A 25,589-nucleotide genomic window follows, 5' to 3' on the forward strand; every position below is an offset into this window, starting at 1 on the left:
GAAACTGATATTCAGCAAACAATTTATTATTCCACCCACTTTGCACAAGTTTGAACATATTTTTTGTCATTTGGCAGCACCATGACCATGATGGTGACAGAGATGTTAACGAGTGACAAAATTAGAGTCTGAGTCAAATCTCAAGTCTCCATCATGGTTCTAGTATGAAATGACTGTTTAGCAAAAATTTAACAGCCTATTTGTTTGTATTCTATTGGCAACTGATAAGTAATAAAATGGGAATTACCACTTTAGCTTTTCAAAAACTGCATGTCTCATAGTTCCTTAGGCTTACAGTATACACATTTTCAAAGTAATCACTGTTTCAAATGTCTTTGAAGCAATACAGTTTTGTAAGAATCTAAGCACATTTGTAAGGTAGATTTCAAATATTATACTTTCTCAAAAATAACATTATGATTAGGACATCCATTGAGCAGAACAGGTAAATTTTTATTAGTGTGAACAGTGACAAACATAGCCCAAAGAGAGTCCAGACGTAGCAACATCAATCAACTGTGTAAGAGCCAGACCATGCCGAATTATGCCCTCAACTGATGTGATTGGCTAATGAATGAGCATAACCAAGACTCTGTTTGTTGTAGTACTGTACTGCTGAAGTGCTGCATGTTAAAGCAAATCACGATTTTCATGTTTACACATCTATAGCAAGAACTCCAATTAATGGATAAAATAACAGATAAAAAGGGCAATTAAATGATTAAGGGAGTAACACGGTGAACTCCATGTTAAAAAGTTAAAATGATGGGTGCAGTTCTGCTCTTTTAATTATGAGAGCGGTCAGTGATATTACTGTACAATTGAATTATTTGCTGACGTAATTTTGAACACTACATGCCGTATACTGGGCAAAAGGAAAAGTTTTGGCCACTTTTTAAGTTGTAAGAAAATACAGTTTGACTTGGAAGGGTATGTCAGAAATTAAAATGTGTTTTTGGGACATTTCAGATAAATTATCAAATTTATGGCAATCTATACCGATTTGTGTCACTGTATAACAACACAATGTAGCCTATATATAATTTATGACGCAGCTTAAACAACACCTGTTTCTAAGCGGTCCCTTCTAATGTAAAATAAAACTCGCAATAACACTTGGAATATCCTGTACTTTGTCAGATCGGGTCCGCAATTTGTACTAGTGGCAAAACAGAAAAAGCCTTGTTTGTTGATATACTGACAATGTGCTTCTCCGGCTCCAGTTCCTATGCTCTGTGCACAGCTCCACACTGTGATGTATTTAACGCATGTACGGTTTGAGGAGAGTGGCAGACTCAAACAGATTTTGAGCAGATTTTTTTTTCTTAGTGAAATGAAAGTTTTGCTTTGGGTCCAAAGAATGCCTAATGTATAATGAAGTTCCCACTGGAGTTGTGATAACACAATCTGTTCATTCAGTTTTTACAGTTCTATGTCTGCCTGAACACCTGTGGTCTGGATGAAAAATGTCCACCTTCACCGCTGGTTACACACAGCTCTGCATTTACAGCCAAGCAGTTCCTGTGTACCTAATTATGGGCAATGCATTTTATTGCAAAGGCAGATCTCCTTAATTTCATCTCTTCAAGTCCAGAAGAGACTTCATCAGCAGTCCTAGAGCCCAGTTGTCCATTTTATCAATATCCTTGGTGATTTACCACACTCACTTTGGTCAGGGAAAAGAGACACCCTTTCGATTTCCAATCACAGTGATTAGAATTTCAATTACTTCTCTATAATAATCACTGAAAGAAGCAATACGTACAGCAAGGGTGCAGAGTAAACGTTTGTGCTAGGATCTTCCATTATAGCTCAAATTGCTTTTTTCATCCTTCACTGTCGTTAAAAATAAAAATCAGACTCTAATAAATACACTGGATCCCTGTATCCTCTGATTCAGTAACCATAATTTCAGTTATCCGCAGTTTACCCTGGTCCAGAAATTTTATGTGGAAATTTCGAAAAATAATATTTTTTAAGAAATAAAATTCCACATTAAAATAAAAATGTTCTGTACAAGGTATTTTTCTTTGCTCCATCCATTGAAGGTTAAGCAACAAGTTAAGAATCCATTTCATTTGAGGGAGAGCACCTTTTCATAACTTTTATTAGAGTATAATTGTGTTATTTTATGATTAGTTATTCTTGTTGGTGTCTTATTGTGTGTAATCTATAAATTAATCGCTAATATTTTCTGTGAATACCATGTCTTTTAAAAATATATTAACATATTCACAACACATGTATTGTAATGTATTTGCCTTTAGAATGTTTTTGTTGGTTCTCTGAAACTCCTTATGAACACCTATTCATATAATAAAATATAAGTCATTTTTTGTATATTGCATGGAAGTGCATAGCATTGGAAGGTTCACATCGAACTGTAAACATTCCCCAAGAGTGAATAAAAACTAAATGTAGTACAAATCCATCTTTTCGTGTTCTTTTTGCATGTTTGTGTTGTTGCTAATTATGAATAGCAAAATGCTGGGAAGATGAAAGGTCAAGAGTTATTTTAGAAATCTGAATTTAATGGAAAATTATTAAACTGAAGCTATATATGCATATAAATAAACAGTTAGCTCCCTAAACTGACTGCGTTTTCCTTCCCAGGATCGGTGAAGATGTCGTTCATGTGTCAGAAGGTGGTTACGCAGGAAAGCACTTCCGCATGGGCTTCATGACCATGCCGCCCCCCCAGGACCGGCTACCCCTCTCCTGCGGCTCAGGCTTCTCTGTGCGCTCTCAGTCCTTACACTCTGTCGGAGGAGGGGACGAGGATGGCAGCCCCAGCTCCCGCAAGCAGCCACCACCGAAGCCAAAGCGGGATCCCAGTACTAAGCTGAGCACGTCTGCAGAGACGGTAAACATGAGCGTGCCCTCAAGCATGTTGGCTAAAGACCTTGAGAGATCAGAAGGTGAGTTGTGGGTCTAACCACCAACAGTCTTTCTCCAGTAGTTACAATTAATGACATGTTTATGTCACGATCACGCCGGAGATAAGCGGCGATCGTGCGGGTAAGGAGCAGGCAGGCAAGCGGGATACGGGAAAACGGGGTTTTAATAAGGATAAGCGGGTCAGGGAACACTGGACGGCAACAGACATCAGGAAACATCAATGACGGACAAGGGAAACCGGGGAGACCAGGACTTAAATACACAGGACTAATCAAAGTAACTAGACAAATCTGGAGACGATCAGGGAAATACACGTGGGTAATCAGGGGGCGTGGCACACACGAGGAGCGGATGAGCCGGGTATGACAGAACCCCCCCCCAAAGGCGCGCCTCTCCGGGCGCGCCAAGGAAGGGGGCGACAGACGGGACGAGGCAAAACAGGACCGGAAAAACAAAACCAGAAATCAACGAGGGACAGGGAACAAGACAGACAGGCAAAACTGACACAGAGGCAGAAGCCAGGACAAGACATGACACAGGACAGGAAAGGCAGACAGACAGACAAGAAACGGGGACACGGAGGGAACAGGCGGAACAAAAGGGCCAGGAGTGAACAGAGGGAACCCAGAAGGACGAGGAGCAGAGACGGGAGGAACAAAGCAAGGGGGAGCAAAAAACGAAGGGGCAGAGACAGGCGGGACAAAGGCAGGGGCGTAGGGAGACAAGGAGGAGGAAGGAAGGGGAGCCCGAGGGAGCCCCAGCGGGCGACGGGAGGCAGCCGGAGGGGCCGCAGGCGGCCGGGAGGCCGGAGCCGGAGGGGACCTCGGAGGGGCCGAGGAGGCAGGGCGAGGGACCCGCGGAGGGGCCAGGGAGGGAGCAGGAGGGAGCACCGGGGAAGGGGACGAGGGAGCAGGAGGGGCCCACGGCGAAGGCCCGGAGGAGGGGGGAGCCGCAGCAGGCGGCGACGTCCGGTGGAGGGCCGGAGGTAGGGGCCCCGCAGGCAACCGAGGAGCCGCCGTCGGGGAGCCCGCCGGCGACCGACCAGGCACCGGAGGGGGGAGTGAGGCAGGGCGACGAGGCATCGGAGAGGGACCCGCAGGCGACAGCCGACCCGGAGGGCCAGGAACCGCAGGCGCCAACCGAGCCCCAGCGCAGGCGAGGCAGGGCGAGCCAGGGGGCAGGGCGGGCGGGACCCCAGCCCTACGTCTGTGCCCCCTCCCCCTGCGGGACACAGACATACCGACCCCCGGTCGGGGTCGATGTCGCCGGGGTGAGGGTGAAGGAGTCACTAGTGCGGTCCCCGAGGGGTCCCATTCAAGCTCCTCCACCTCTGAAGAGGGAGGAGCCACGATGGAGTCCTCTGGGACCACCTCAGGGACTAGGGCGACAGGACTTGGAGCTGCAGCAGGGAGAGGGGGCGCCACTGGAGCTGCAGCAGGGGGAGGTGGCGCCACTGGAGCTGCTGCAGGCGGAGGGGGCGCCGGGACAGGAACAGGAGCGCGGTCAGGAACAGGAGCGCGGTCAGGAACAGGAGCTGGCTGCAGTGGGGGCGCCTGCCCGGGAGCTGCAGCAGGCGGCTGCAGAGGGGGCGCCTGCCCGGGAGCTGCAGCAGGCGGCTGCAGAGGGGGCGCCTGCCCGGGAGCTGCAGCAGGCGGCTGCAGAGGGGGCGCCTCTGCAGGAACTGGAGCGCGGTCAGGAACTGGAGCGCGGTCAGGAACTGGAGCGCGGTCAGGAACTGGAGGTGGCTGCAGTGGGGGCGCCTGCCCGGGAGCTGCAGCAGGCGGCTGCAGTGGGGGCGCCTGCCCGGGAGCTGCAGCAGGCGGCTGCAGTGGGGGCGCCTGCCCGGGAGCTGCAGCAGGCGGCTGCAGTGGGGGCGCCTGCCCGGGAGCTGCAGCAGGCGGCTGCAGTGGGGGCGCCTGCCCGGGAGCTGCAGCAGGCGGCTGCAGTGGGGGCGCCTGCCCGGGAGCTGCAGCAGGCGGCTGCAGTGGGGGCGCCTCTGCAGGAACAGGAGCGCGGTCAGGAACAGGAGCTGGCTGCAGTGGGAGCGCCTGCCCGGGAGCTGCAGGTTGCTGCAGTGGGGGCGCCTGCCCGGGAGCTGCAGCAGGCGGCTGCAGAGGGGGCGCCTGCCCGGGAGCTGCAGCAGGCGGCTGCAGTGGGGGCGCCTGCCCGGGAGCTGCAGCAGGCGGCTGCAGAGGGGGCGCCTCTGCAGGAACTGGAACGCGGTCAGGGACAGGAGCTGCAGCGCGGTCAGGGGGCGCCTCTGGGGCTGCTGCAGGCGGAGGGGGCGCCTCTGGGGCTGCTGCAGGCGGAGGGGGCGCCTCTGGGGCTGCTGCAGGCGGAGGGGGCGCCTCTGGGGCTGCTGCAGGCGGAGGGGGCGCCTCTGGGGCTGCTGCAGGCGGAGGGGGCGCCTCTGGGGCTGCTGCAGGCGGAGGGGGGCGCCTCTGGGGCTGCTGCAGGTGGAGGGGGCGCCTCTGGGGCTGCTCTCCGGAGAGAGATCAGCCTCCGGAGATCCTCGGCCAACCTCTCAAAGTCACTCAGAGGCGAGGTAGGGGAGAACGCGGCGAAAGCCTGCCCCAGGTGCACGGCAAGTTGTACCCCCTCCGGGAAGCCCCGTGTGGCAGGTTCCTCCATAATCCTCCAGTACAGCCCCTGGAGGGCAAAGAACCGATCGGCGATGGCCAGGGGCTCACTCGGGACCTTCAGCTGGGGCGCAGCGCATGGGGGAGGCAGCGGCGGCTGCGAAGGCGGCTGCTCGGGCTGACCAGGGACTGCAGGCACAGGGGTTGCCTGCTCGGGCTGACCAGGGACTGCAGGCACAGGGGTTGCCTGCTCGGCCTGACCAGGGACTGCAGGCACAGGGGTTGCCTGCTCGGCCTGACCAGGGACTGCAGGCACAGGGGTTGCCTGCTCGGCCTGACCAGGGACTGCAGGCACAGGGGTTGCCTGCTCGGCCTGACCAGGGACTGCAGGCAAGTGCTGTGGGGAAGCTCGCCCGGGAACTGCAGACCGTCGTCGTGGGGGCGCTCGCCCGGGAACTGCAACGGGGGTGCCTCAGGAGCGGCTGCAGCAGGCGAAGACGGGAGCGGCTGCGCGAGCGGCGCAGGCGGCTGCGCGAGCTGCATAGGCAGCCGCGCGAACAGCGTAGGCGGCCGCGTGGGAGCAAAGTCCGAGGGCGGCGGCTGCGTGGGCGCCAAGAGCAGAGGGAGCTCCTCAGGCTCACCAGCTGGGAAGGAGGCGGGGACGAGAGCGCACGCCCCTAGCACGATCGTCCGGGCGACCGTCTGCTTCTTCCTCCTTCTCCGCGTCACCGTCAGGGGGGTAGGTTGCGCACTGTCCGAGAAAGCGGACGGCGGGAGGATGGTCCCCGGTTCGCGTGGCGCAACCCACCGCTCTTTACGGAGCTCGGTCACCCGCTGGAAGTTATCGCGCACCTCCTCCGCGAGGTGCGCGTCCCTTTCCAGGGACAGCCGGTCCAGGATGTCCCAGCTCCGGCTGATGAGATCCCAGGCCGGGGGATCTTCCCGGATGCCGGGCTGGGCGATCCAAAATAGCAGCTGATCGACGTAACTGCGGTAGTCCTCCACAGTTACGGAAGCTGCTTGTTTGCGGTCCGTCATTCTGTCACGATCACGCCGGAGATAAGCGGCGATCGTGCGGGTAAGGAGCAGGCAGGCAAGCGGGATACGGGAAAACGAGGTTTTAATAAGGATAAGCGGGTCAGGGAACACTGGACGGCAACAGACATCAGGAAACATCAATGACGGACAAGGGAAACCGGGGAGACCAGGACTTAAATACACAGGACTAATCAAAGTAACTAGACAAAGCTGGAGACGATCAGGGAAATACACGTGGGTAATCAGGGGGCGTGGCACACACGAGGAGCGGACGAGCCGGGTATGACAGTTTACCATTTGTTTGTTAATTTATAGTCCGTTCATTTGGCCATAATCTTCAGTTCATCATATAAAATATGATGAAAATACTCAGTGACATTTGTCATGTTTCCAAATGGCTAATTTCTTTATTTACACTTGAAGAATCCATAAATAATTCAAGTAACATCATTATGCATTAACCATTTGTTACCTGTCCTGAAGATATTTTATCAGGAATCAGTCAAGTTAAAAAGGAGACACAGGTAGTGTCAACCACTGGTGACCTCCAGGTTTCCAACCGTCCAAAGATTATAAATTAAAATTATAAGTCTACAAATTCTGCTTAGGAGGCCTGTGTGTTTTATAATAATGTTATCCCATCCCAACCAGGACTCACTACATCTCCTACCCTTTTTCTCTGGGTTTGTCTTCAGACCATGACCTAAATTGTAGCAGTCATTGAAAATTACTGCATGCTCAAGCTTGTTCTGTTCACATGACCATTAAATACTGAGTGACTGTAACTATTATGGAGTCTATACAAGAAAACGTGAAGTTTTGTGGAAAACCTGACTGAAGTCCTACTGAGGTTAAGCTCCCCATTGTACACTGAATAATTCATATTTGACACAGAAGCTGTCAGTGGCAAAAAGCCACAGGTGATATTGCTCTAAATATTTCAAGTGAACGGCACGTACGGCATATCCTAAATGCAGATGTTTTTGTATCTTTTCCAGCTATTCTTAACAGATCTTCCCTTGGGGTATGTTGCATTAACGTCACAGTTTCTGTACAGAACTTTAATGTAGATCTGATATGATACTTTCAATAATTAAAGGTACCTTACAGAGTTTCATAGACAAGTGAAGTGAAAAATTGTCAACACACCACAACAAAATGGGTCCTCTACATTTAATCTATATGCAGCACAGCTGTAGGCAGCTATTACTTAAGCATTGTGTGGGGGCAGTACCTTGCAGGTCAGGGATTCCAACCAGCATCCGTCCAATCACAAGCCTGCATCCCTAGTGATTAGGCTACAAACTCACACATACAGTGACCAGTAAAGCAATTCGGACACTTATACCATACTTATACCATAATATCAGAATTTTATTAAGATATGTATCAAAATATTATGCAAAATTGCATTTATGTTATGTGATTATGGTATGAAAACAAAATATTTTGGTTAGATGGTAAATTATAGAAGAATAGATACGCTGTTCAAAATTATGTCAAAAGAACTATTTGGACACTTAAATCTATTCCGGTTCTCAGGCTTAGTGGGACATGTTCAAGGATAATGGAATGATAAACTACACCTATGGGAACAACACCTGTGTGTCCCTAAAGTTAATTGACTTATATTCTCACTATAGATTATCTTGGAACAGTTTCTCCCATCTTCCACAGTTGGCTATATTGTTAAAAAAAATATGAAGGACTTGTTAATTAATGTGAACAGAAAGCACAATGGCAGACCAATAAAGACCACCTGCAGATTGGACATGCTAGTTATAGGTATAATTTTCTGAAATAAAGAAAACGGGTTTGAGTTTAAACCTTAAATCCAACACTGTGGTAAAGTTAGCTTTATAAGAATTTTTCCAGCTGTAATATCTTTTCATTTGTGACATATTTCATTTCTTCCATGCCTGTGGAGTGGTGGCTCTGAGGCTTGGGATCTGTACCAGTAATTGAAAGGTTGCTGGTTTGAATCCTGTGAATGCCAGGAATTATCTTACTCTATTTGGCTCTTGAGCAAGGCCCTTAACCTGCAATTGCTTCATCCTGGATATAATGTTAATTTACATCCAGCCCTGCAAGCAGATTCTCCCACTTCCAAGGGGAAACGCATTTGGCAGTTGGTGGTGGGATTGGTACTCCAGCCACTGGAAAAAACTCACTCTGTTCAGACTAGTGTGGTGCAGAGGTGTCACCCACTGCATGGCTGTTCTCATCCCTGAGGTGGTTTGTTGTGTGGTGGGTATGGCAATGTGCTGTAATCAGTGCATGCTCCTTACCTCTCTCCTCCTCTCTATGTGTGCACTTCACATTCAATAGCCCAGCTGTCTTTCTTAATTAAAATTACTGGCAGTGAATGGAGACGGTGCAATTATTAATAAATGCATATAAAACACAGTGCATTAAAGTTACATGCTGCACATTGTCCCCCATAGTAGGTACTTTCCGTTTCAGCATGACCTACTAGGGAGGCGTTATCTTGCTGATTGGTTGACCACAAGCATCAGCATTAACATGGAAGTTATGTGGAAGTGCAGGGAAAAGACATAGAAGTAGTGGAGCAAGAAATGAGCAGATGGGATTATATTTGTACCTCAGTTTTATTCAGTCAATGCATACTTTTTTGCTTGCATCCCCATATTTCAGCAGCTGAGAATTTGACTGACAACCAATATACTTTGGGGTTAGGTCCCAGAACTTTGCTGTGAAAGCATTTGGGTGTAACTGGTGTATTTGGCATTCTCTACCACTATTGGACCCAACTCACCACCAGGTGGTGATCAGTTGACAGCTCAGCTCTTCTCTTCACACAGGTGTCAAAAACATGCAGACACAGATTCAACAATACAACAAGAAAACTGATCATTGAACTGTGGCCTATGGTGCTCTGGTGCCTTATGCACTTATGAACCCCCTTATGCTCAAACATGTTCATTATGGACAAACTGTGGTTAGCACAAGAGAAATTATCAGAACACCACTTGGGTTCAGATCAGAAAAACCATTCCTCCAGATCACACCCTTACAGGTGTCATTATTGTTACCGATGTGAGCATTAAAGTGACCAGTACAACACCTGGCAAAATCACTTTTTGCCCGAGGCATGTTCATGCACAAGGTGAAAAGGTGGGAGCACATCATTTACAAGACCACCACTATTTCACCAAAGGCTTTTGAGGTGAAGCAGGTGAAGGATGAGGTAACAGTGATTGTGTCCTCGTTTTCTGGTGTCACCAGATCATCCTTGCAGTGCCGAAAGTGGTATAATGATGTCAGAACACAGGGAAAACATAAGTTTACTGCTGAATGAACACAACGACTAGGAACGGGGACTTGATTATGGTTGTATGTGCTTTTTTATTTTGTTTGGGTCAGCATTTCACGCATATAAATAGAAAAATCTTTATTCAAATAAAACACAAGCTACAGTTTTAAGGTGTTTTAAAATGTTCAAATAAAAGATAATATACATATTTTATAAAGGCTAACTATAATGGTATGAGACTGAAACTAGAAACTATAAGCTGGATGGAGTTAAATAGTAAAACTGTTGAAGAGGCATGGGACTTTTTTGAAAGCACATTATTGCAAGTGCAAAAGGACTTCATACGTGTTTCCAGCAAAATGAAATCTAGGAAACCACCAAGGTGGTTTGCTACAAAAATGAAGAATAAAGTCAGGAGGAAAAATGGCTCTCTTCCACAAATGGAAAATAACTAATGGTTTCAAAATAAAGCAGGAGTATCTAAGTCTACAGGTTGAGTTAAAAAATAACATTAGACTCACTAAGAGGAATGTAGAAAGGAAGATAGCATTGGAAGCTAAGGATGACATTAAAAGTTTCTTCCAATATTTTAACTCCAAAAGGATTCTAAAAGCTGAAATCACTCATTTGCAGGAAAGTACAGTATGGTCCCTATAATTGGAAATGAAATCTGCTGGTGTGGTACCTTCTGATTGGAAGCATGCTAATAAAATGCCCATATTCAAAAAAGGGGATAGAAGTAACCCAGCAAGCTATACGCCAATCAACTTGCATAATTGGAAAAGTAATGGAAGCTATAATCCAAGTGAAAATGATAGATTACCTGGATTCAAACAACATTCTGAGGGATAGCCAACATGGATTTAGGAGAGGTAGATCCTGTTTAACTAATCTACTTGAGTTCTTTGAGGATGCTATATGAGAAATTGATCACAAAAAGGTCTAAGATGTGATTCACTTAGATTTCCAGAAGGCCTTTGGTGGTGTAGCAGAGGCTACAACAGGATGTTGATTTACTGTAATTAGAGACTGGACTGATACCTGGCAGATGAAATTTAATGTAGATAAATGTAAGGTAATCTATCAGGGAGCAGATATATAAATTATAGATATTTTATGGGTTCCACTGAAATAAAGGTAGCTGATTATGAGAAAGACCTCGGAGTGTATGTTGATGCTTCCATGTCTCACTCTCACCAGTGTGGGGAAGCAATAAAAAAGGCCACTAGGATGTTGGGTTACATCTCTAGGTGCGTGGAGTTTAAGTCAAGGGAGGTGATTCTACAATTATATAATTCCTTGGTAAGACCCCACCTAGAATATTGTATGCAGGTTTGGTCACCATACCTTAAAAAGGACATTGCTGCCTTCATGTTCAATGTAGGGCTATAAGAATGATTCCTGGTCTTAGAGGAATGTCTTATGAGGAGAGGTTAGCTGGGCTGAATCTGTTTGGCCTCGAGGAAAGGAGACTAAGGGAGGACATGAACCAAGTAATAATAAGGTATAAGATTCTAACCAGTCTGGATGCTGTTCAGCCAAATGGCTACTTCAATATTAGTTAAAATACTAGATTCATTAAATCAAAGCTAGATAAGATTTTAACAACTTTGACCTATTAATTAAGTTCTCCCCAAACGAGCTTGATGGGCCGAATGGCCTCCTCTCATTTGTAAATTTCTAATGTTCTTATGGCTTTGTCCTGCAAAACTGAATGTTTTGATTTTAGCTTTGAAACCTGGAATTCTTCACATCATAACCTAAACTCTAGTGATGTTCTCCCAATTGCCTATAAAAATACTGCATGCAATGCATTATGATTTTAAAATAAACACTATGTGTTAATGTGATAAATTTTCCAGCAATAATAGATGTATAAATCTTAAAAATTATGGCACATGTACACGTAGATACAGACACTACACACACATGTGTGGTGTCTGTCTGTATATGGGCCATAATTTTTTCCCCCTTCCTTTCTCTACCCTACTTGAAACTTCCTATCCTGAGAGAAAATGACCCTAGACAGAGATCCTATATATAGAAATGATGGGCTGAATAGAGCAATTGACTATCTCACTGCAAAGAATTCTCGATAATTTACCAGAGGCACCCACACTGTAACACACACACACACACACATGCATATATATATATATATATATATGCATGCATATATATATATATATATATATATATATATATACACACACACATTTTACTGTGCACTTAGACATACATATAGAAAATTGTAAACACACACATTTTGCCAACATATATGTACAATATTGTTAATGTGTCCCTCTACAATTTTCAGTAATTAGATTTTCCAAGGTCTTTAATAGGTTGCAGTCATTGAAATCACCAGCATAGGAAAAATAAATGTTTATACTAAGAGGGGAGGAATTCAGGGAGGCCATCAAATTGGGGCCAATGGACCAGGCTGAATCTCTTTGGGACATAAAGATTTGCTGGGGTTTTGGACAAAGGTTCATCATGTGCGCATTAATCTGCAGTGTGTTGATAAGCTAGGAGTTTTTGATTTACAGTATATGACTGACCCAGATTCTTAAAAACACCCCCAGAGCTACATATAATGATGTGAAGGAATAATGTTCTCAAACCTTCTTATTACTTTTTAAATTGCGCCAAATGAAGGTATAAAAGTAGAAAATAAGGGCAGAGGTTCCAGTATTATTGTTCATTAATTTATGCTTACAGTTCCAAATAATACTAATTTCTCATATTTTTTAATGTTAAAATATTCTGTGTTTTTATGGTTTAGCATCATCCAAGTCCCGACTTTGCAATGAGGACTACAAGAAGGTGCCACCCCCCAAACCCAAGAGGAACCCCAACACCCAGCTGAGCACTTCATTTGACGAGTCCTACATCAAGAATCACGTGGCCAGCAAACCTTCCAAGAAGGAGATGCCCTTGTCCCAGAGCCTGGCCCGTGACTCAGATGTGGATGAGCCGGTCTACATCGAGATGGTGGGCAATGTGCTTCCGGACCTCCAGCGAGATGATGAGGACCAGAGTGAGGCTGTGTATGAAGAGATGAAGTATCCTATTTTGGATGACTTTAGCCAGGACTCCAAGTGGGACCACCTTAGTGGTTCATCTCAATGCCCAACCCCCACGATCCCTGACATGGATCTGCCACGGGTCTCCACACCCCGGGGCTCATTATGTGACATCCCTGCCCCCTTTCCCAACTTGCTGTCACATCGCCCCCCCTTGCTGGTGTTCCCTCCTGCCCCCGCACAGTGCTCTCCAAACTCAGATGAGTCACCGCTAACACCACTGGAGGTCACAAAGCTGCCTGCACTGGAGAATATGTCCTATATCAAAACTAGGACATCTCCCACCTCTACCGAGTCGCTGTCATCCTCGCATCGTAGAACAGAGAAAGAAGCCCCTGTGACACACACCATCACATCTTCAGGAAGGTCCTCTGCACCCCCTATGCCTTCCAGCCTGTACAAATCCATGGGCTCTGCCCATGGGTATCCACGCAGCCAATCAGCCTGCCCCTCTCCCGTGAGCATGGGCCGCTCTCTCACACCTCTTAGCCTAAAGCGCCCCCCGCCATATGATGCCGTGGCGGTGGGGCCCATGCCTCGCAGTGCTTCTGCTGTGCCTCACTCGTCAAAGAGCTCTTCTCAGGAAGGGACTAAACTGTCAAACTCCTCCAGTGCCCATGGATCCATGCAGACTGCGCCACGTTCACGCACCCCCACCAGCCCATTAGATGAGCTCACCAATCTTTTCACCACTGGGCGGAGTCTTCTAAGGAAGTCCTCTAGTGGCAGGAAGTCCAAAGAGCCTGCAGAGGGTGAGTATTCCAGTCCGGTCATATACAAGTTGCCCTCACCAACATTAGATTTTTAGTTGTTATTGCCATTTGGTGAATGCAATGACATATGGTGATTTGGGGGGCAGGGGGGGTTATAGTGCCTTATCCATTATTCATACAAATATTATATGAACAGAACTATTTTGTTGTACGTAATTAGAAAAATATCTTTATATTGAAAGCACAATTCTTATTTGCCTGTGTTTTTATCACAAATAATTTATTTAATCCATACTATCCACTGCTGTTGTCCAATACCCCATAGCGTTCCACACATGCTGAGTATGTTTGCTGCCCCACACCATTCAAACAGGCAGGCATTGTAAACTGTCATATTCTGCCACTAGGCCTGACAGAATGTTACACTGCAAGACTGACCTATTTATAGAGCATTTGCTTCAGAGAAGCTGAAGTACTATATGGCAGGGATGAGTGAGATCACTGCGGTAGACAAGAAAGCAGTGAATGCATTTTTACCAGCAAAACCTGTGCTCATCAAGTACATATGTACATCACTGGTGTGTGATATCTGTTTGCAGCTTATTACTTTATTTACTCTGTTGTGCTTCCCTGCTTTGACACAATGGATACCTGAGATGTCTCATGAAATAAAAAACAAGGATGGAATGAAATATGGGAAGTCATTGTGAAGATGCATATAAATCCAGCAACATTGGATGCCCAGGCACATATAAGGCTAAGGAAAAGGCAAAGTCGCTGTCAAGTGTGATTCTCATTGAACTACCGCCCCCCACCTGCTGTTGCCATGGTGATGTTAGATTATGCCACTACACAACAGAGAAACCATATCTTTTGCTTTTAAACGTTGTATAACCTTAATGGTCAATAATAGAAAGAATCAATGTATAAATATAAACGTTCAGTCTTGCTAATTAAATTGGTGACAAAGGTTAAAGTGTTACAATAGTAAGACGGCTTTCAGTGTTGATGAAGAGCACGCCTCTGTTACTTTTGAAAGTGACAAATACTTGACACCATAAAGGGTTAAATGTCTGAAGTTAGGTCAGTTTTTTTAGCCTCTTTTTGTGGGGTACAGTGGCCACACTCCTTCAACTTAAGCTTGCTCTCTGTAATATTCTGGTCTAGTCCTGCATGGCTGAGATGGCAATTAGGACTGAAACACTTGGCAGCAAAAATAGTGGAAAGCTTTCATCAGTTAGCAAAGTAATTTTCTTAATGCTTCCCAAGAATATAAAGGATGTGATGGATGTGCCAGCCTATAAAGCTGTGTTTGATATATGGAGGAAAGAACAGCAGCTTGCGGAGGATGACGGAAGAGGGAGCTTTGCTGCTTTGTTTTGGTGTATGATGTTATGTTGGGTTGGGCTGTGCTAGGTTATGCTGTTGTTTTCTGTTTGCTGTGCATTAAGCATGTGATTAGGATGGTTATAATAATAATTGGCATCAACCTGATTGTGACATCGTAATTTTATTTCCCTAAAATTATCTGCCATTTGCACCACAGTACCCCTTATGTTGGTTCATACCAGACTGGATAGCCTTTGTGCACATCTTACATTGACAAGTATTGACCGTCCAGCACCCTGTTAGCGATTGATGGTTTTTTCTTCCTTGGACCACTCTCAGTAGGTATTCACCATGACTGACTGTGATCACCCTCCAAGCTTTGCCGTTTTGGAGATGCTCTAATGCAGTCGTCTGACCTTAATTTAGATATTTGTCTCTGCCATTTCTTTTACATTTAGCATGTCGACTACAATTACCAAATATTAGCTGTCTTCCACTTCACTGTATTTCTGTTATGCTATGCTAGTGTTATTATGCTCATGCACTACTTTGGCTCAATAGAGACATCTTGTGGACAATGTGATGTACTGCCTCTCAGAAAGGCAGTGCTTGCAGTCAGCATCAGTCGTTATAGGTGTCATTTGATATGCCTTGACCCCTTTTTGGGAAACGGTAATAAATTATTATGACAGAGAAATGTATTGCTTTAATTATGGTGTCACTTTCTAAAAGAATCTGAAATGTAACTAGATCTTAATTTCATAAGAACAAAGAAAGCCCATTAAAATGTATAAAATGCAAAATGTTATGCATTTATTTATTGAGCAAAATTACCCAGCATTAAATGTTCACATTCTGGTGCCACTGTAATGACTGCTTCACTTATGAAGGTCTACAACAATTCGCCATTTGTTTATTTGCAGTTTTATTGCCTTTTTTAGAGATAAACAACTCAGTAAAACAAAACTGTGGAGAGATAAAATATAGACCCTATATTAACAAAAAGTATTAATGTAGATTCATTTAGATTTATTTCAGTATTTGATTAAAAGATTATTCCTTCCTTGAGAGAATTTGACCGTCACAAAGTCTGGACTGGGGCCAGGAAAGCATTGTTAGGAAATTTATTCTCGAGATGCCTTAATGTTACACTGCACCAGTTATCATGTTGACCTTACCCATGTTCTATAAATAAGACAATTGCCTCTGTTACCTATTTTTGCAGCTGAGATCAAGACTAAGAGCCATAGCACTGAGCCACTGGCCAAAGACGACAGCAAAGTCAAGGGAGCCGTTCATGGCCCACTGCCCAAAGACCCCCTGAAAGCACTCGAGATGGATGGAAAGTCAGGACAATCAGGCAATACCATGTCTAGCAGATCGGGGTGCTCCTATTTCAGCCATACTATGATGCTAGGGAGTAACATTTTAGGTGAGGGTTCATGGGGGACAAATTTGTGAATCAGGGTTGATATCGGAACTGTCTGAGTACCACTTGTTCACAACTACTGGAATTATAATCAGACTTTGTTATCTACATTCAAGTCTAGTGGTGGTATTTGTAATTTACTAGCAGAACAAATGTCTTATTAACATAATTTAACAAAGCTTTTTTTTCAGATCAAGATGTTTGTTGTTAACTCAACTCCACTAATCTTGCAGAACCCAAAACGATGGCCAGGGGGGGACAATCAGCCTTAGTATCAGGTGTGGCCCCCAACCTGGGAACACCCCAGCAACAGTTTCCAGGGCCACAGCAGAGCCAGGTACCTTCACTCACCACTGAATGAACTTGTGTGCTGCCCTTGTCCTACCTGTGTCCTACCCATGTGTCTGCAATCCATCTGTTTGTTACAAACTGATTCAGGTCTTGTTGATTGAAAGTACTGTGCTGTGTTTGTGTCTGTCAAAACTTTTTTCCAAATCTCTTCAATTTAATGTGTGTGCATGTGTAGACACACACACACAAGTTTGTAATAATATCTTTGTGGGGACCATTCATTTCTATGGGGAAAACTCTAATCCCAACATGACGACCTTAACCCCTACCCAGCCCTGACCTTAACCATAAATATCCAAACAAAATACAAGACTTCTGGCATTTTTAGTTTTTTGATTGCATTCCCAGATCTGTGTCAGAACCTGAAAAATGGTCCCCACAACATGAAGAAAATGGCTTTTATTACATTGTGGGGGACATTTGATCCCCACAATGTAATATAAATTTAATCCACACACACACACACAAACACACAATACACTGTATATGTTAGAACTGAGAATTCGTATTTTAATAATATAACAAATTTATCATTTAAAGAGATTTTAATATAAATTACAATTACACTACACATCCAGTCCAACATCGCGCAGTATCCAAAGCCAGCTGTACGCATCCGAAACCTGCAGCGTTAACCTACCACCATTTTAATGGAGGGGACAATAGTAGATCAAACATCCCAGCTCTTCCGGAAGTTCCAGGACTCTCCCACAAATTGACAGTGGCTCCCAAACACCCACAAATGATGCAAAGTGTCGAGGAAATCTGTCGTTCCACTATTCAACAGCAGTAAAATTAGCCGGCAAGAAGTTTTACTATCACTACCCCACCCTACTCGGTGAGCAAATTTTACTGCAGCAAATGTTACCCCATTCCACACCCCCCAGGCTTGAACAGAATATAATTTTTAATACCGTTATTCCATCCAGACATTATATTGTAGTATATGGAATTTTGATGGCATTTTTAAAATGATACACTATTCCATTATTTTCTAGTACTTCCTGACAATTTGCTGATTGCAAGGTGGGGTATTACTATAATAACACCCATGCTTAGCCAGCAACCCTCTTCCCAGTTGCCACAACCTTGAAATCAATATGTATAAGGTGGGATATCTGATATATAATAACACATTTGTAATTTTTTAGGCCTGCAGCAACAACAAAAAGTAATCTAAATTGCGGTGCATAAAAGTAAATTATCAAATGATTGACATTAGACAGCTGCCATAGGCTTATATGCATGTAATAGCTTAGAATATAAAAGATACCATTTTCATACCATACTGTCCATACATTATACTGCAGTATATGGAATTTTGATGGTATTTCCAAAGTATCGCTATTCCGTTATTTTGAAATCTTGGTGGAGAAATTCACCGTGCAGGGGGATGGGGTCCCCACATTAAATATCACTGGTGAAATCCAGACAGTTTTCAGAATGCGCTTTTTTGCTTTTCGGGAGTTAGTGTACCACTGCATTCTTATTCCAATTAGCACAGTATTTCACTAGCTTCCTTGCTGGGTAGTTTCAGCCTAGCTGAAGGGGCAGTGTGTAAGGGGGGTAAGCCTCTGTGCCTGTGATTGGAAGATCGGTGCTTTGAACTCCACCCTCAGCAGGGTAGTCAAATATTTTTGAGCCCTTGAGCAAGGCCCCTAACCCCCAGCTCCAGGAGCATGCTGTCTGACCCTGTGCTGTGACCTCCAAACTTGCTCTCACCTGTGTATGTGTCAGTGTGTGTCATGGAGAGCAGAATGGGGTAGAAGCATTCCAATGTACCTGTACTCACTCTTGTGCAAATGGCAAATAAAGGATCATTTCATTTAAAGTTTTTCAGATGTCTGCCCCTTGTGGCAGATGTCTTATTCTATATTAAGTGACAAGGGCCATTAGACAAAACAAAAATGAGAAAACGCATGTTAAGGTCATTAATAGTGTCCATCTTCAAAATTTCAAATGGGGATTTTTGCTGTCGAATATGTAAATGTTTTAAAAATTCAAATTTTATTTGAATAATGAAGTTCAACTTTCCAGGCCTAGTATGTTTATACTGTGTATATTTATAACATATACACAAACATCAATGCTGTCTAAGGCAAAAGCACTCCTTTCAGACATTTTTATCCTCATTTGTTTGATGTTTAATACATCTGGTAAAAGTCAGAACCCAAAACACTTTAAGCACTTTGTATACCTCTAATTTCATTGGAAGTTTCTTGTGTCCATGGTATTTTCAATCATTTTAACTATTATTTAATATCTGCATACAACTGCATGTCTGGAATTAAATGAAATGCAAGTGTATGTTTCTGTATGCATTTCCATTATTGGATAAAAGTAATATTTTTCATTAGTTTAATTCTATTGTATTAAAAACATTAAAATTTTCTTGCCTTGTAATTTCACAAGACTTCACCTACTGAAATCAAACAATAAAATCAGATCAATTAACTGGAAAGTTGTATATCATACAAATTAAATAATTCTGATATCAATAATTATGGGGTTTTTTTGGTGGGGGGTGGGGTGGGGGCATCATTCAAATTCCCAGTATTTAAACAGAGACATATAGTTTATAAATCAACAAGCACATTACAGTATTATCTACAGTCTATTAGTGGCCTCAGAGCTTTGAATACTCACATACTTCCAGATATCTGACATATGTTCATTAGTCACACATCCTGCCAGAAATGCCTAGGCTATGAGAGTCTACTTAAATTTTCAGGCAAATATATGATCATCTTAAATTAATAAATGATTTCCAAAACCATGATGTCCAATCTTCTCTTTGTGGTGTTGTCCTTCTTTTGTGTCTGTGTTTATGTCTGTTTACTGTGAGATCGTTTGTTTGGTGTATGGCAATTTGACAGTTTACTATAAGACATCAGTAAAGTTAGATTGTATTGCATGTGTTGACACTACTTCCCAACACTAGGGAATGACATGAAATGTTGCAATATTTATTACTTGACTGTCAAAAGTGCATTTTCTTGGTGAATTCGACAGCTCAGCAAAATTGCTTAATTACACATTTGTATCTTTATCACTAGAAACACATCCTGACAGTCAAAACATTCAGCACTTGCTGAATTGACATTCTGAACATAAATATATCCATTCCATACCTGAAAAGCAAATGATCAGGTCTTAGTGTAGTGTACATAAGAACATAAGAAATTTACAAATGAGAGGAGGCCATTTAGCCCATCAAGCTCGTTTGGGGAGAACTTAACTAATAGCTCAGAATTGTTGAAATTTTATCTAGCTCTGATTTAAAGGAATCCAGGGTTTTAGCTTTCACTACACTAGCAGAAAGACTATTCCATATTCTAACTACATGCTGTGTAAAGAAGTGCTTCCACAAATTTATTTTAAAATGTTCTCCTGCTAATTTCCACCTATGGCTATGAGTTCTAGTATTTAAACTAATATTGAAGTAGCCATTTGGCTGAACAGCATCCAGCCCTGTTAGAATCTTATATACGTGGATCATGTCCCCCCTTAGTCTCCTTTGCGTGAAGCTGAACAGATTCAGCTCAGCTAACCTCTCCTCATAAGACATTCCTCTAAGACCAGGAATCATTCTCGTAACCCTACGTTGAACCTTTTCCAAGGCAGCAATGTCCTTTCTAAGGTATGGTGACCAAACCTGCACATAATATTGTAGGTGGGGTCTTAACTGCTCCCAGAATTGTGCATTTAACCCTCTTTTTGCTTAAAGTGCTTATTGCACAGGCATACATAATACTGCATACACAGTCAACTGCTATATGCAGCAAACCACACATAATGTCCTACTGTATATACTGACTCTGTGTGACACAGGCAATATACTGTAACATGTAATGTACATGGTCACTCTCCATGCTTTGTTCCTCTTTGAACCAGCAAAGGCACCACATTCCGTTCCTTCAGTTTCCTTCACCCACAACATTCTCCTTCCTACCATGTTCCTTCCCTGTTACAGAACACATAGAATTTTTTTTCCCCAACAATGGGAATATCAACACTATGTGCCCCCAGCAGGTGGCACCCTTACCATGGGTGCAGGGGGACAACACCATGATGGAGATGATCGAGAAGAAACGCATTTTGTGTAAGGAGATCAAGGCTCGACAACGGCTGGACAAACAAGAGAGTATGCCTATCCTTCCTAGTTGGAAGAAGAGCAATGGAACAAAGAAGTGTAGCCCTCCATCGTATGCAGCTCATACTACAGTTTTCTGGGACACTGCCATTTAGGAGATAGTCCTGCCCTATCCCTGTTGTCTCAGCCAATCAGCTTGCGCACAGGGTAGCCCAATAGTTAGCTCAATGTAGCAAATGAATATATTTGAGGGTTCAGGGTTATAAAATATTTCAAATTGTTTATATTTAATATTTTTATACTCAAAGAAATGTCAACATAAGATTTTCTTAGTATTATTAGGTATTTTATAAATAAAAATGAATTGTTAATAAACAAATTGTAGGTGGAGTAATGAGAGTCTTGTTTATTTTAGATTGTTCTCTGTTTGTGTTACAAGGCACTCAAATATTTATACGAACATCAAGAGCTGTTTTCTTACAGTGGGAAAAAGTACTATTTTAAATTGAGTATATTTTGAAAAATTCTAATTTTGTGCTAAGCCTAGCTTTTTCAGGCAAATCAATCCCCAGTTCCCCATTGCACAAGGTGCTGAAGGTGGTTTGGGACTAAGCTAGCCTCCTAATGTTTACTAAGAAATGAAGCCTTGGAAAAGGGCATGGTGGTCTTTGTGATGCCACAGATCTCTGTTGACCTTGCTGCTAAAGTGTACAAGTGGGATGTTTTAGTTCAATGCTTTATCTGATACGGATAGCTGGGATTGGCAAAAAGCACAGTGTGCAGAAGATTATTTTGTTCAGCTATTAAATGGAATCTAAAAACAGCAATGCATATTGACTTTTAAAAGACAAAGAGATGACAATATTTTAACAATTCAAGTACCCAAAGTATGGTGAAGTACAGTATTTCAGTGCCTAGCTTGTACAGGGTGCTTGACAATAATGCTTAGAAACAAGCAGCCCAGAATTTTGGCATGTACCAACAGCAAGGTCGCTTTGATATTTAAATCGTACCATTGTCTTTATAACATACTCACAGTTCATATTTACTTAAAATTCCTCAAGCTATTTATATGCCAAATGTGAAATAATGATTCATATATTACTTTAAATGTTGTGTGTATGTATATATATATATATATATATATATATATATATATATATATATATAATTTATTTTTATTTTTTTCATTTACAATATTGATTTTGAATTAAGAGTATTTCAACATAACTATATTGTTATGGTGACATCAGTTGTTAGTTGGATGGAGCATGGTGGGTGCTGCTGTTCTATCCCATAATAGGAGAGTGACTACATACCCCAGGGAACTGCAGCGGCCGCTACCCTCTGTTCTAAGTCATCACATTTTCTGCTGGTAGTGATCACAGTCAGGTGGTGCATTGCCACTGTCCTGATCCTGCCGCCTTGCACTTCTGTATCTGTTTTTGGAAATGCCCCTCCAATGACAATGCAAGGGATATCCACTCAGGGTTGGTGCAGCCAAGCTGAATATGAAGACCCAATGGCTCTTTCTTGCCTGCTTATTTCCCATGTCATGTTGCAACTATATATTTCTTCTGACTTCTATTGTTCAGCCTTGTCGGGCCTGTACTCACATTAACCTTGGTATTTCTCCTACATCACCTGGTTTAAACCAGTGCCAGAAGACATCCTTGCTAACTGTGTTGTTTTGGAGACCAAGGTTCACTGTGACTAAGGAATGTGGTCATGTTGGGCTTGATGTTCATCAACATAGAGAGTGCAGGCCTGAATAACACAATGTCACACTATGAATGGTGTTGCGGAATGGAACCATAAGAAAAACATAGAAAAGTGAAGCAACTGAGATACCAAATAACCAGTCTTGAATTATCCCTCAAGGGGCACCATCCATTTATTTAAATAGTGGACCCAAAACAACTAACACATATTTTGTGAAATTTGTCTGATGTCTGATCTGAACACAATTTTACTGAAAAACAATATCTATTTTGCTGGTTATTTGAGTAATACAAGCAATTAAAAACAATTGTTTAATGTTTAGTTCAGTGCTTATTGCATATTGAATACAGTTGTGTATAATTAGTTTTGTCCAGGATGCACTGCAACCAGTAAGAAAAGCACAGCCTTGCAGATTTGTATTTATTGCACTGAGAATATATAATTCTTATTTTTTTTAAAAATTGAAAAGCTTGTTTATTGTAACTCTTTTCAGAATTTATAGAAAATGGAATAACTTGAATATTTTTTGTTTACATTTTACAGAAGGTGTATGTAAATGTGGAGAGAGCTACTCTGATTGATGGCAGCAAAACCTCCATATTATTGTTTAAACTGGGCTTCTCAGAATAGGAAGAATAAATCCATCCATTATAGTGTAAGGAAATCATTTTTACTTGAGACAGTGGACAGAAATTACTATGAATGCACCCAGTGAGTTTTACCTACTCTGTAGGTGCATTTGTGATAAAAGCCATGGATCCTCAGTATCCACTTTACATGCTGGTTTTCATTCAAACCCTTTAGCTAACTGAAAGGGCTATTTCAAAATGAGATAAATGTCATATCTGTCATGTGATTGCAACCTTTAATAATGTTATGCAGGCATTTTTGTGCTAATAAAAGTTACATGTGCACTTAACTTGTTTTGATTCTTTGTTCCATTTAAACAAAATAAATTAGTATATAACCCACAGCTTGGAGTGCTGCTTATACCATAGTAATTGCCAGACATTTAGCTTACACATTTGTACTCAATATTTTATTAACCAAAAATGCATTTATTTATAGGACTAGGCAGAGTATACCTTTGTATTTCCTTTTGGCAAAACTGTATCTTGGGAGAACATTTCACAGTACAGGAATAGTTTGGTTTTAAATAAATACCATTGAAATGCCATATTCTGTGGTGCAATGTCTGGACAGTACGAAAAAAACTGATACCACCCAATCCTACTACTATTAAACATGTTGCTTATATACAACACAAATCACTGTCTTTAATATGTAAATAGTCAGTTACTATGATCATAAGCTAGCAATTACTCAAACTTGCCTGCTGCTAAGCCCAAAGGACAGTCTAATGCAGGTATGGACTGCATAAACCCGCTTTACCACGGTTACCACACAACTGGCTTACATGTTTGTACTGGATAATATTCACAAACCAAGACGCATTTATTTGTAAGATTCCTATGTTGGCTTGAGCGTTTTTATCATTTTGGCAAAAATTAATCAAAAATCCCCCCCGTACTCTGTAAACTTTATCACCAAGATTTCCAAAATACAGGATAGCTTTTGAAAGTCAAAATATTGCATACTGCATGTAATGTCTGGATGTTATAGACATAAACATAACAACTCAAGTTATCTTCTTTGAGTCGTCTTTAATTTGGGTGAAATACATTTTTTCATACTTTCTAGATATTACACTGTGGTATACAATATTTTAACTATTTTCAAAAGCAACAATATTCCCATATTTTGAAATCTTGGTGGCGAGTGTGATGGGGGTGTTACTACAGGATCTGTGTCAACTATGTATTTGCCTTGCACAGGGAGTTTAGACACAAGAGAAAGAAAATTCTGAAAATAACAAAGAGTTTAGTGAATATTTTTTCAGGAGTGAATATTGCTTATTGCTTATTCAGCAGTAAATATTTTTTTCAAGAGTACAAATAATATCCTGCTACAGGATAGTAGAATGTATGGGCACCTAGCATCTTATCTACATGCAACACACTGACTGAAACATATTTGTAATGCATATGTTCACAAGCGTGGGGCAGCGGATAACACTGTTCATGTCACATCCAGTTAGGGGTTTGAATACAGCTTCCTCTGTGTGTGTCTGGATTATGCATGTTCTCATGTCATAGGGGTTACCCCAAGCACTGAGTCCGAAGAATATTCAGACTAGTGTCTCTAGATTGCACATAGAGTTCAAGTATGTGTACTGCAATGAGGACTCCAAGAGAGGGGTCGGACTATCAAAGTAGCTAAGTACATTATATGTAACAAGGAGAATTCTGAAGGAAGTCCTGAACCTAACAGGAAGCCAGTGCAGGGAACTAAGAGCGGGGTATGTGCTCGAACTATTTGGTGACAATTCTAATTGCAGCATTTTGAATACACTGTAAAGTGACTTCCTATTAATGAATTCAGAAGTTTTTTTCTTATTTAAAGAATTTAACCATTTAAGTTGCCCATAGCGTGAGACTGCGTCTGTCTTGTAATTAATTGCCATGCAGACAGAGTTCACCGTTATTTTGCATCCTGGTATAGACTTCATTGGATAAGTGGTTATGAGAAACAGATGGAGGAATGTTATTGTACAGAATCGTGTGTATTTCATTTATGCACTGGCCAGAGCTAAGATATTGAGGCAAACACAGACTCACAGCATACTAGTCAGTAGTTAAGAAGTCAGTAAAATAATTTAAAATGTAAGTATTAAATACAGCAGGAGTACTTTCCTGAAGACGAACATTATTTGTAAGTGGCATGGATACGGCATAAAACAGGGAGTGATCATTCACTCAAGCATAATTTTTCAATCTTGCATAGAGTAGGCAATAGCTGATTTTCCTCTCAGAATCTTCATTCAGAATGAATCAACCCTTCTCCCCTGCAATAAATTAGGCCAGAGTCCTTAATCCTTCCATTTATCAGCCAAAGTGAGTAAATTCTTTCCCCATGACATCACCGTTGCTGTCATTGTTTAGACACCACAAATACTAGTTAGAATACTGGGTCAGCCCATGGAATACCAGTATAGCCTTTGTAACAGGCTGTGAAAT

At 42.7% G+C, this 25,589-nt stretch overlaps 1 protein-coding gene across 2 annotated transcripts in view; it reads left to right on the top strand.

Annotated features, from left to right (window-relative positions):
• nyap2a (neuronal tyrosine-phosphorylated phosphoinositide-3-kinase adaptor 2a) overlaps positions 1-21,035 on the top strand; it is a 35,454-nt gene extending 14,419 nt beyond the window's left edge. The window contains exons 3-7 of one of the 2 annotated variants that reach the window (XM_048982378.1): positions 2,614-2,918; positions 12,575-13,627; positions 16,143-16,349; positions 16,580-16,683; positions 20,727-21,035. In XM_048982378.1, coding sequence (XP_048838335.1) covers positions 2,614-2,918; positions 12,575-13,627; positions 16,143-16,349; positions 16,580-16,683; positions 20,727-20,945 — 1,888 coding nt within the window. In that variant the 3' untranslated portion in view covers positions 20,946-21,035. The remainder of the gene's footprint in view (positions 1-2,613; positions 2,919-12,574; positions 13,628-16,142; positions 16,350-16,579; positions 16,684-20,726) is intronic. The other variant, XM_048982379.1, reaches the window with a different exon arrangement.
• Positions 21,036-25,589: the final 4,554 nt, after the last annotated feature.

This window comes from Brienomyrus brachyistius, chromosome 17 (genome assembly GCF_023856365.1).
Source record: "Brienomyrus brachyistius isolate T26 chromosome 17, BBRACH_0.4, whole genome shotgun sequence".
Classification (NCBI taxonomy): Eukaryota; Metazoa; Chordata; class Actinopteri; order Osteoglossiformes; family Mormyridae; genus Brienomyrus; species Brienomyrus brachyistius.